Consider the following 13,229-nt stretch of genomic DNA (forward strand, 5'->3'; position numbering starts at 1 on the left):
AACTCATGCAGCATTCCATATATAATCGGTTTAGAAATCCAGTGACAGTCCACTGACCCACTCAATTCCCCAATCAAAGACTATAGTTAATGAACCCCAAATGGCTAGGTTGACATTTGCTTTCCTGCCATAAAAGACTCTTTTTGAAGTACTGCTGCGTAAGCTCTCATAGTACAGATGCAGTTGGCAAAGCGTGTTCAAACAGGACACACAGAAGGCATGAGTTCAAATGTCCCTTCACTCATTATTTTTAATATGGAAATTCACTCATGAAAATTATGTGGACTTCAGCTCCCAACAGTGCTCATTAGCAAGATAAATAAGACTCAAGGTCTGGAGAATACAAAATAAAAACCTTGCCTGGGGCACTGGAATCCAATGTGATGGCTTAATTGATTTGAGCCAGGAAAAGAATGGTTTTCTTCACTGATCAAGTAGGAAAACTGAGAATGAATGATTACCTACATTGTTACAGTAGAAAGCATAAAACACCCCGGAGACATAGCAACCCAAGATCCCGATTGAAATGCCTGCGTAATCCAATGCCATCCATCGACGGCTGGTTTTCTCCGAACGGTGACAACAAAAGAGGTGATATCCCACTGAACATAACATGCAGACCTATAAAAAATAAGGAAGCATTTAATTAAAATGACCATTGCAAATAATTGATAATGCAAAACCCAAACCACTACAAGCACAACACAAATGTAAAGCCTGGTTACTAATAATATTTTTAGCAATATACTGTTCAAAAAAAATAAATAAAAGAACACTTTGAAAACACATCAGATCTCAATGGGGAAAAATATAATGATGGACATCTATACTGATATGAACTGGGTAATGTGTTACGAACATAAAGATGCTCCATCCTTTGACGGAAACGAAAATTATCAACCTACAGAGGACTGAATTCAAAGACACCCCGAAAATCAAAGTGAAAAAATGTTGCAACAGACTAGTCCATTTTGCAGCAACTCAAATGGTAGTTTGTATGGTCCCTGCGTGCTTGTATGCATGCCTGACAACATCGGGGCATGCTCCTAATGAGACAATGGATGGTGTCCTGGGGTATTTTCTCCTAGATCTAGACCAGGGTATCACTGAGCTACTGGACAATCTGAGGTGCAACCTGGCAGCGTTGGATGAACCAGAGGTGTTCTATTGGATTTAGGTCAGGCAAGCGTGGGGGCCATTCAATGGTATCAATTCTTTCATCCTCCAGGAACTGTCTGCATACTCTCGCCAAGAGGCCGTCGTGCACCAGGAGGAACCCAGGACCCACTCCACTAGTATAGGGTCTGACAATGGATTCATCCCAATATCTAATGGCAGTCAGGGTGCCACTGTCTAGCCTGTAGAGGTCTGTGCGTCCCTCCATGGATATGCCTCCCCAGACCATCACTGACCCACCACCAAAATGGTCATGATGAACGATATTACAGGCAGCATAACGTTCTCCATGGCTTCTCCAGACCCTTTCACATCTGTTACATGTGCTCAGGGTGAACCGGCTCTCATCTGTGAAAAGCACAGGGTGCCATTGGCAGACCTGCCAATTCTTGTGTTCAATGGCAAAAGCCAATCGAACTCTATGGTGCCGGACTCCCCCCTTCCACGGCCAGCGCATGCTCCGAAACGCATCGCAGTGCACCCTGGGATCTGACGTCATCACGGCCACGCCGCTGCTACGTTCCAGTGTGCGTTCCATCCGGCTCTGAGGGAGGACATGCACGCCGTCCGGCCTCACCGCTGTTCCCCTCCAGCCACCACGCTGTTCCAGCCAAGAGCTGACCTCCCCACATCGCAGTAAGATGACGGCTCTTCACTCGGGTTACCACCCCACCGTTAACTGGTTTTTAAGCTTATGATTACTTCACACATGTGAGTGTTTCTACATTTAGACTCGAATAAAAAGACTTATTGCACTTAGAGGCGCTTCTCTCCTTTTCTCGCTTCCACCTGTAAAACCATTTTTGTTTTGGGGGTAGTCTCATTATTGCCCATCTGATGCACCTGTTGTTAATTTCTTTAACACCAAAGCAGCTGAAATTGATTAACAACCCCCTCTGCTACTTAACTGGCCAAATCAATATCCCAGGAGTTGAAAGGACTTGATGCTATACTCTGATTAAAAAGTGTTCCTTTAATTTGTTTGAGCAATGTATATTGCCATGATTTACCTATAAATACAGCTGAGTTCAAAAGTTTGCATACCCTTGGAGAATTGGTAATATACAGGATGTATCATTTTTAAAGAAAACATGAGTGAGCAGGTAAAACACATTCATATTCAATTGTAGGTCATAACAGAATGGCACAATCATAAAAAAAAACATGGCAACAAAAAACAAATGAAATGATCCCTGTTCAAAAGTCTGCATACCCTTAGTTCTTAATACTGTGTTTTGCCCCCTTTAGCATCAATGAACAGCATGCAGTCTTTTGGAATAGTTGTCTATGAGGCACAGAATTCTTACAGGTGATATACATAGCTGCCCATTCATCTTGGCAAAATGCCTCCAGGTTATGCAAAGTCTTTGCTCGTCTTGCATGAACTGCACACTTGAGATCTCCCTAGAGTGGCTCGATGATAATGATATTAGGGTCAGGAGACTGTGATGATCACTCCAGAACCCTCAACTTTTTATGTCATAACCAGGGTCAACTTGGCCTTGTGCTTATGGTGATTGTCATGCTGGAAAGTCTAAGAGTGTCCCTTGCACAGCTTTCATGCAGAAGAATGCAAACGGTCTGCCAGTATTTTATGATAACATGCTGCATTCATCTTGCAATCAATTTTCACAAGAATCCCCAATGCCTTTAGAGCTCACACAGTGAGCCACCATCATGCTTCTCAGGGAGGATGGTATTCTTGTCGATATAGGCCTTGCTGACCACCCTCCAAAACATAGAGCTTATGGTTGTAACCATAAAGCTCAATTTTTCGTCACTCCAGATGAAAGTGTGCCAAAAGCCGTGAGGCACGTCAAGGTGTTGTCGGCCATATTGTACCCGGACTTTTTTGTGGCACTGGCGCAGTAAAGGTATCTTTCTGGCAACTCAACCATGCTGCTCATTTTTGTTCAAGAACTGTTGCATTGTGCTCCTTGAAACAACCACATCATCTTTTTCCAGAGAAACCTGTGTTTCTCCTGGTTTCTTTGTATCCTGAACAATTATATAGACAGTTTTGGCAGCAATCTTTCTTGGTCTACCTGACCTTTTCTTGGTATCAAGAGATCCCCGCATTTTCCACTTATTAATAAGTGATTGACCAATACTGACTGGCATATTCAAGGCTTTATATCCTTTTCCATCTTTATAAAGTTCCATTACCTTGTTACACAGGTCTTTTGACAGTTCTTTTCTGCTCCCCATGGCTTAGTATCTAGCCTGCTCAGTGCATCCACAAACAAACTCATTGACTATTTATACACAGACACTATTTGTACTTTAAAAAGCCACATATGTGGAAAATTAACTTTTAACTGCCACTTTAACCACTAGCCTACAGGGCACTTATACCCCCTTCCTGCCCAGGCCAATTTCCAGCTTTCAGCGCTGTCACACTTTGAATGACAATTGCACGGTCAAACAACACTGTACCCATATGAAATTTTTTTATCTTTTTTGTGACAGATAGAGCTTTATTTTGGTGGTATTTAATCACCTTTATTTTTTTCTTAAACAAACCAAAAACCACTGAAAATTTTGAAAAAAAATGTTTTTTCTTAGTTTTTGTTATAAAATTTTGTAAATAAGTGATTTTTCTCCTTCACTGATGTGCGCTATTGGGGGTGCACTGATGGACACTGATAGGCTGCACTGATGGACACTGATAGGTGGCACTGATGGGAACTGATGAGGAGGCACTGGTAGGTGGCACTGAAAGGCAGCACTGATACATGGCACTGATAGGCAGCACTGATAGGCAGCACTGACTGGCACTGATAGGCGGCACTGACTGGCACTGATTGGCGGCACTGAGAGGTGGCACTGATTGGCATTGATAGGTGGCACTGATGGGTGACACTGAAAGGCAGCTCAGATGGGCACTGATATGTGGCATTGATGTGCACTGGTGTGCACTGATAAGTGGCACTGATGGGCACTGTCACGAGGTACTGACATAAGGCACTGATGGACACTGACAGGTGGCACTGCTGGGGCTACACTGATCATCAGGGCACACTGATCATCAGTGCCCTGATGATCAGTGTACATGTCCCCTCCGCGGAAAGCCGATTACCAGCTCTCCTCTCAAGCGGTCAGCGTGACAGCTCGAGAGGAGAGAAATGCCAACAACCGGCATTTCCCTGTTTACATGTGATCAGCTGTGATTGGACACAGCTGATCACATGACCGAGCCGACATCTTCGGCTCTTTCCGTGATCGGTGATCCGCTGTGTCCGAGGGACACAGCGCACCGCCGATTGCCGCGCGCTCCGAGTCGCGCATGCACAGTGAGAATGGGAGGACGTCATATGACGTCCTCCCAGAATGAGAGAACCACCTTGTGCCCGTCATATTACTATATGGCGGGCGGGAGGTGGTTAAACTATGTGTGCCACGTTGTGTGTCTGTACCAAGGCCAAACATTCCAGGGTATGTAAACTTTTGATTAGGGCCATTTGGGTGATTTCTGTTATCATTACGATTTAAAAAAGGAGCCAAACAACCATGTGATAATAAATTGCTTCATATGATCCCTATCTTAAAATAAAATACATTTTTGGGCATGGTCAGTAATTATTTTAATATCAATGCCAAATTTTCCTGATTTCTGCCAGGGAATGCAAACTTTTGAGCACAACTGTATGTACTTTTATTAAAAAAAAACCCTATCTTTGGTCTCTGGGAACCTCTGCTAAAATTACTTCTTCCTGGGTCACAGGAAGAATGCCTCCTATATTGGTGGTCAATAGCTAAAGAGATCATTGGTAATTCTGCTGGCTTCGCCAAGTGGTGCTGAACCCAGAACTATGCAGGCACCATTAGTTGGGAGGTCATCAGCCTCAGCTCAGCTACCAATCTCTGGAGGAACTTTAGAGTTCCATGGAATCCTACATGAGAATGGCTGCCCTAGAGTAACACTGGAGGGATGGGCCTATGTCAGGGTGGTTATTATTTACTATGAGTTCACCTGACACAGTCCAAGCTTAATTTCCCTAATTTGGAACACGCTGTTTGCTCTCTCTGACTAGGCAGAAGGGCATAAGATTGTAAACTGCACGAACCATGTATGTTTCCAGGTAGCTGGAAGATATGTCTCTGTTTCAGAAGGGATCTGCAACACTGGCAGCACACTAGATGCCAATTTGTGGTCTACATTTTTTTCAGTTAAAAGTACAGTTAAAGTATCTCACCAGACAAAAACTATTGATGCAATTTGTCCTTAAAATATGTTTTTGGGCTATTTTTCAGTCTAAGAAGATATTACCTTTTATTGTACTTGGCTTGGCTGATTCCCCCAGTGTTGATGATACCTGGAAGCTTAGCCACTAAGTTATGCAAAGATACACTTGTTGGCCACTTCATTTCTATCATTTAGCATGTGCTGTAAAAATTGCTCAGCTCAGTATTGCCTGTTACATAGAGCTCCTCCCTCCCAGCTGTCAGAAATGCTGGAAAAGGAGAAGCAATCCAAGGCCTTTTTCACACTAGCAGTCCGATCGGGTCCGCCTGTCAGTTTTTCATGCAGAACCGACAGGAAACCTCCATTCTCCTATATGAAGTGGTGGATGGAAACCGACTTGTGTCCGTTTACACCTGCCTACCTCCAATTCAATAAAGACAAATGGAAGGGGATCTGCTCCCTTCCGTCTGGGCAAAACGGATCAGAGAGAAGTCAGGTGTAAATGGACAGCTAGCCCTTTTACATCTGACCGCCCACAGAGAACAGCGGGCTGTGTTAATGTCTGTTCTGCATAAGCAAAGTAGACCTGTCATCTGCCTGCTCCACTCTAGTTAGAAGGGGATTAGCGGACATATCCGCGGACGAAAAAAAAATTAGACAAAGAAATAATTTCAGAACTTTTTCCACCTTTAATGTAACCTATAAACTGTACAACTCAGTTGAACAACAAACTGAAATATTTTAGGTGGAGGGAAGTTAAAATAAAAAAATTAAATAATTTGGTTGCATAAGTGTGCACACCCTTAAACTAATACTTTGTTGAAGCACCATTTGATTTTATTACAGCATTCAGTTTTTTTGAGTATGAGCACATCTTGACTTGGCAATATTTACCCACTCTTCCATGCAAAAACACTCCAAATCTGTCAGATTGCGAGGGCATCTCCTGTGCACAGCCCTCTTCAGATCACCCCACAGATTTTCGATCAAATTCAGGTCTGGGCTCTGGCTAGGCCATTTCAGAACTTTAATCTTCTTCTGGTGAAGCCATTCCTTTGTTGATTTGGATGTATGCTTTGGCTTGTTGTCATGCTGAAAGATGAAGTTCCTCTTCATGTTCAGCTTTCTAGCAAAAGCCTGAAGGTTTGTGCCAATATTGACTGGTAATTGGAACTGTTCATAATTCCCTCTCTAAAGCATGATGCTGCCACCACCATGCTTCACTGTGGGTATGGTGTTCTTTTGGTGATGTGCAGTACTGTTTTTGGGCCAAACATATCTTTTGGAATTATTGCCAAAAAGTTAAACCTTGGTTTCATCAGACCATGACATATTTTCCCACATGCTTTTGAGAGACTTCAGATGTGTTTTTGCAAAATTTAGCCGGGCTTGCATGTTTTTCTTCCTAAGAAAAGGCTTCTTGTCTTGCCACTCAAACCCCATAGCCCAGACATATGAAGAACACGGGAGATTGTTGTCACAGCCAGTACTTGCCAGATATTCCTGCAGCTTCTTTAATGTTGCTGTAGGCCTCTTGGCAGCCTCCCAGACCAGTTTTCTTCTTGTCTTTTCATCAATTTTGGAGGGACGTCCAGTTCTTGGTAATGTCACTGTTGCGCCATATTTTCTCTAATTTGACTGTCTTCAATGTGTTCCATGGTATATCTAATGCCTTGGAAATTCTTCTGTACCCTTCTCCCGACTGACACCTTTTAACAATGAGATCCCTCTGATGCTTTGGAAGCTCTCTGCGGACCATGGCTTTTGCTGTAGGATGCAACTAAGAAAACGTCAGGAAAGACCTACTACAACAGCTAAACTTTATTTGGGATTAATCAGAGGCATTTTAAATGATGGCAGGTGTGTACTGACTCCTATTTAACATGATTTTGAATGTGATTGCTTAATTCTGAACACAGCTACATCCCCAGTTATAAGAGGGTGTGTACACTTGTGCAACCACATTATTTTAATTTTTTATGTTTACTTCCCACCTAAAATTTTTCAGTTTGTTGTTCAATTGAGTTGTACAGTTTATAGGTCACATTAAAGGTGGAAAAAGTTCTGAAATTATTTATCTTTGTCTCATTTTTTTTTACATCACAGAAACCTGACATTTTGACAGGGGTGTGTAGACTTCTTATATCCACTGTATGGCCTGAGCTAATTCACACAAAACAGGAGGTGATAGCCCCACAATGCAAACTTTAAAAAGCTAGATTATTTACAAAGAAAACATTGTCAGTACTTTATCCACACACAGGAGCTGGTTTCAGATTTTTAAACATGTCTTAATTTTTCATGGCATAGATTCAACAAGGTGTTGTAATTATTATAAGCATTATGCTGGAAGTAGCCATCAACAAGGCATTTTCTTCCACACAACTGGCGCTTACTGGATATTTTCTCTTTTTCAAACCATTCTCTGTAAGCCGTAGAGATGGTTGTGCATGAAAATCCCAGTAGATCAGCAGTTTTTGAAATACTCAGACCAGCCCGTCGGGCACCAACAACCATGCAAAGTCACTTAAACCCCTTTCTTCCCCATTCTGATCCTTGGTTTGAATGCTGTTTTAAAGTACAAGGATGTTTGACCATTTCTACAAGGCTAAAGATCGGGAGAGTGAAGGAATCCTTACTGATGTTGCATTATTAAGCGCAATTTGATTTCTCTGAGGGGAGAGTTCTGTGAGCACTGAGGTGACACCGACTGCATGGTTATAGCATTTATCTAATGATGTGGGTTTTGAGCACATGAAGAAGCAGATGAGCTGGGAAGAGTTGGATTGTTCACAATATCACTGATTATTTCACTTAATATGGACTTGGTTTATGGACATTCATTTAATATTTAGTGTTTACTACACTCTAAACACCTTCATATATGCTTATTGTTCATTTATTTGCAGCACAGCATTGTTTTATTAATGTTTATTGTATACTTATATAGATATAAAAAAATAAACTTTTACACACTGTAAGAGAACTTAAATCTCAGCAAGCCAGCACTTACAAATGGTTCCCAACATTAAAGTGGTATTAAACCCAAATGCAAACATTATATTGCAGCTTACCAATTCTTAGATGTGATGGCTGGATTAGTTTCCTATTTTAGGCTTTCCTTCTTCTATTTTCATCTGGTGATCCAACCAATAAGTCTGTAGCTTTGCAAAAGCACAAGTTCTCCAGCAGAATGTATCGGTTTACATGGATGAGACAAACCATTTACTACTGGCAGGATTGATTAAATTGATCAACTTTTATTTATTCATGTAAAATCTTTATCCCAAAAGAAAAAAAAAAAAAAAAACGGTTGATGTACAGTCAGGTCCATAAATATTGGGACATCGACACAATTCTAACATTTTTGGCTCTATACACCACCACAATGAATTTGAAATGAAATGAACAAGATGTGCTTTAACTGCAGACTGTCAACTTTAATTTGAGGGTATTTACATCCAAATCAGGTGAACGGTGTAGGAATTACAACAATTTGCATATGTGCCTCCCACTTGTTAAGGGACCAAAAGTAATGGGACAATAATAATAATCATAAATCAAACCTTCACTTTTTAATACTTGGTTGCAAATCATTTGCAGTCAATTACAGCCTGAAGTCTGGAACGCATAGACATCACCAGACGCTGGTTTCATCCCTGGTGATGCTCTGCCAGGCCTCTACTGCAACTGTCTTCAGTTCCTGCTTGTTCTTGGGGCATTTTCCCTTCAGTTTTGTCTTCAGCAAGTGAAATGCATGCTCAATCGGATTCAGGTCAGGTGATTGACTTGGCCATTGCATAACATTCCACTTCTTTCCCTTAAAAAACTCTTTGGTTGCTTTTGCAGTATGCTTTGGGTCATTGTCCATCTGCACTGTGAAGCGGCGTCCAATGAGTTCTGAAGCATTTGGCTGAATATAAGCAGATAATATTGCCCGAAACACTTCAGAATTCATCCTGCTGCTTTTGTCAGCAGTCACATCATCAATAAATACAAGAGAACCAGTTCCATTGGCAGCCATACATGCCCACGCCATGACACTACCACCACCATGCTTCACTGATGAGGTGGTATGCTTAGGATCATGAGCAGTTCCTTTCCTTCACCATACTCTTCTCTTCCCATCACTCTGGTACAAGTTGATCTTGGTCTCATCTGTCCATAGGATGTTGTTCCAGAACTGTGAAGGCTTTTTTAGATGTCGTTTGGCAAACTCTAATCTGGCCTTCCTGTTTTTGAGGCTCACCAATGGTTTACATCTTGTGGTGAACCCTCTGTATTCACTCTGGTGAAGTCTTCTCTTGATGGTTGACTTTGACACACATACACCTACCTCCTGGAGAGTGTTCTTGATCTGGGAAGGGTGTTTTCTTCATCAGGGAAAGAATGCTTCGGTCATCCACCACAGTTGTTTTCCGTGGTCTTCCAGGTCTTTTGGTGTTGCTGAGCTCACCGGTGCGTTTCTTCTTTTTAAGAATGTTCCGAACAGTTGTTTTGGCCACGCCTAATATTTTTGCTATCTCTCTGATGGGTTTGTTTTGTTTTTTCAGCCTAATGATGGCTTGCTTCACTGATAGTGACAGCTCTTTGGATCTCATCTTGAGAGTTGACAGCAACAGATTCCAAATGCAAATAGCACACTTGAAATGAACTCTGGACCTTTTATCTGCTCATTGTAATTGGGATAATGAGGGAATAACACACACCTGGCCATGGAACAGCTGAGAAGCCAATTGTCCCATTACTTTTGGTCCCTTAACAAGTGGGAGGCACATATGCAAACTGTTGTAATTCCTACACCGTTCACCTGATTTGGATGTAAATACCCTCAAATTAAAGCTGACAGTCTGCAGTTAAAGCACATCTTGTTCGTTTCATTTAAAATCCATTGTGGTGGTGTATAGAGCCAAAAATGTTAGAATTGTGTCAATGTCCCAATATTTATGGACCTGACTGTAACTGATTTTAAAGTGTGAGCTGGAGTTTAGTGACATTTTGTTAGTGTATTTGAATCTAATACAATAAGCACTCCCCTCCCCCCCCCCCAACCTGACAATGCTGCTATCTGCTGTGCCTCCAGTGTTCATTCATCTAGAGTTGTGTCTCACTAACCCAGGAGGTGTGGTACTAGACAGAGCACCATGTTAAAACAAAGGGAAAAACGGCAAAGAAAAAGTAATGCAGATACCACATCTAATGACTGGTAATCTGCAACATATTACATTTTTGGTTTAGGGTTTAATACCGCTTTATACCTGAATAAATGTTCAAGACAAGTGCAGCGCTATACCCTCAATCTAACTACAACTCATAACATGTAATATATGTATCAGCAAATCTCCTTATACATAAAATAACAATATCAACTTAACAACCTAAAGATAATGCCAATGCTGACACTTTTTGTTTACATTTAAAAATCTGTATTTTTTTGCTAGGAAATGACCCCTCCTGTCGCCTTTAAAAGCAGTCTAGTGGTTAGTGGTTACTTAGCCACTCGGATTGCTTTTACAATATAGAGACTCGCCGGCAGAACAAAAGAAAGAAATACCAGGTTGATGCCTGTAGTTGCTGGCATCAGCCTCTGGACCACTTATGTATAATTACGGAAGTAGTTATTAAAGATTATGCAAATGCATGTGCATAAACAATTCATAAATTACCAAATTCATCGGTGGAAAATACACTTTAACCAATTCAATACCGGGAAATTTTACACCTTCCTGCCAAGGCCAGTTTTCAGGTTTCAGCACTCTCACACTTTGAATGACAATTGCGCGGTCATACAACATTGTACGCAAACTAAAATTTTATCATTTTCTTCACACAACTAGAGCTTTCTTTTGGTGGTATTTAATCACCACTGGGGTTTTTATTTTTTGCTAAATTAACAAAAAACGACCAAAAATTAAAAAAAAAAAAAGTTTTTCTTTGTTTCTGTTATAAAAGTTTGCAAATAAATAATTGTTCTTCATAAATTTAGGCCGAGATGTATTCTGCTACATTTCTTTGGTGAAAATAACCCAAATTAGAATGTATTTTTTAGTTTGTAGGAAAGTTATAGAGTTCACAAACTATGGTATAGATCTGAATATTGATCAATCCTGAAGTACTGACAGCCAATCTAATTTCTTGAGGTCCAAGAATGTCGGAACAGTACAGATATCCCCCAAATGACCCCTTTTTACAAAGTAGACAGTCCGACGTACTTCATAAGAGGCATGGCGAGTTTTTTGAAGTTGAAAATGAAAAAATTAAAAAAATTAAAAACATTTTTTTTTTACATATTGTCACCAGTGCAGTACAGCGTCATCATATAACTGGCATGGCGGTGATCAGGGACACTGACTGGTGACAGTATGAAAAAAAAAAATTATATATTTTTTTTATTTTTTATTACATTTTTTTAAAGATTTTTTTTTCATATTTCACTATGACCAAAGTAGTACAATGTTACCATAGTAACATTGTACTACTTTGGGGGAGTGATCAGTATTTTTTTTTTTAAACAATTTGCTTATAGCAAAGAATTACTTTGCTATAAGCAAGCATTTACCTGAATGACATCGATTCATTCAGGGTTTTTTGTTTTTTTTTTTGTGCTTAGCTGTGATTTGGCCACAGCTAATCACATGGCATGTGCATGTGATTATCTGTGACCATTCACAGCTAGGCAGTAGTATACAATGGATGGCATGAATGAAGCCATCCATTGTATACAACTGTCATGTGACCTGCTGTGATCGGTCACAGCAGGTCACATGGTACCGGCAACGGGGCCGGTACTCAGATCTGTCATCGGCCGTGTCCAAGGTACATGGCCGGTGACAGAACGCGCCGCTGCGCCGCTCTGCAGGAGCGCAATCTGCGCATGTGCGGGAGGACGCCATATGGCATCCACCCGGAACGCTGATGACATTTGCCGCCCGCCATTCAGCCATAGGGCGGGCGGCAAATGGTTAAAGCCCCAACTCCAAGGGGAAACATTTTTCTTGTCTGCACTAGATTAGTATTTAGGTTGAGTTGAATAGTATTAACATGAGAGAGCCTCTCAGGAAAGATGTACCTTTTACTTATTATTAAGTGCTGTTTTAAGGGAGGTCACGAGAGGCACATATAGGTATGCAGTGTGGTAAGCCGACAGAGACTCTTGTCCTCTGAAGAAGTCTCCATAGACATAACGCGTAAGATGGTGTCCTTGTCGGTGAAGTCCTCACACTACACACAAGAGAGCTGGCTGGAGTGTTATCTGCAGGAGCACAGACAACTCTATTTGTTTCTGCTGATAAAGATTTCATACCAAGTGGTGTTTCTTTCTCTGTTACTGCTGAACTTGCTTTATGTAACTGCATTTTTTTTTATATTTGAAGTGTTACTAAACCCACAACAGTAAAATCACTCTGTTTATGCAGTAAAGCATGCTTGTTCACTGTGGAACGGAAAGGCGTTAATCCTCTGCATTGTGTAAAAAGGCCATTTGATCCTGTTTTCTCTGCCGCTCCTCGTGTTCAAATGTCCACGTCTTATTATTATACAGTATTTATATAGCGCCAACAATTCGCTCAGCGCTGTACATTACAATGGGAGGCGATACATGAGACAGTACAATAACAATACAATGCGATACACGAGGGGTTAGAGGGCCCTGCTCCTTGGCGCTTACAAGCTAGGAGGGAGGGGATAGTGGCACAGGGGGTGGAGTGGTAGGAAGAGTGGAGGAGATCGGCAATTAGCAGAGGGCGGGGTAGGCTACCCTGAAGAGGTGGGTTTTCAGAGTGAGCCTAAAGGAGAGGAGAGTAGGTGATAGTCTGGATTGGGGTAGGGAGTTCCAGAGGATGGGTGATGCCCTGGAGAAGTCCTGGAG

At 41.5% G+C, this 13,229-nt stretch overlaps 1 protein-coding gene across 1 annotated transcript in view; it reads right to left on the reverse strand.

Moving 5' to 3' along the window:
• Positions 1 to 13,229, reverse strand: part of PAQR3 (progestin and adipoQ receptor family member 3) — a 65,935-nt gene that overhangs the window by 29,649 nt on the left and 23,057 nt on the right. Inside the window, exon 4 of the mRNA XM_089675419.1 lies at positions 466 to 621. Coding sequence (XP_089531545.1) covers positions 466 to 621 — 156 coding nt within the window. The remainder of the gene's footprint in view (positions 1 to 465; positions 622 to 13,229) is intronic.

This window comes from Staurois parvus, unplaced genomic scaffold, assembly GCF_062004578.1.
Source record: "Staurois parvus isolate SC_StPar_1 unplaced genomic scaffold, SC_StPar_1.0 ptg000013l, whole genome shotgun sequence".
Classification (NCBI taxonomy): domain Eukaryota; kingdom Metazoa; phylum Chordata; class Amphibia; order Anura; family Ranidae; genus Staurois; species Staurois parvus.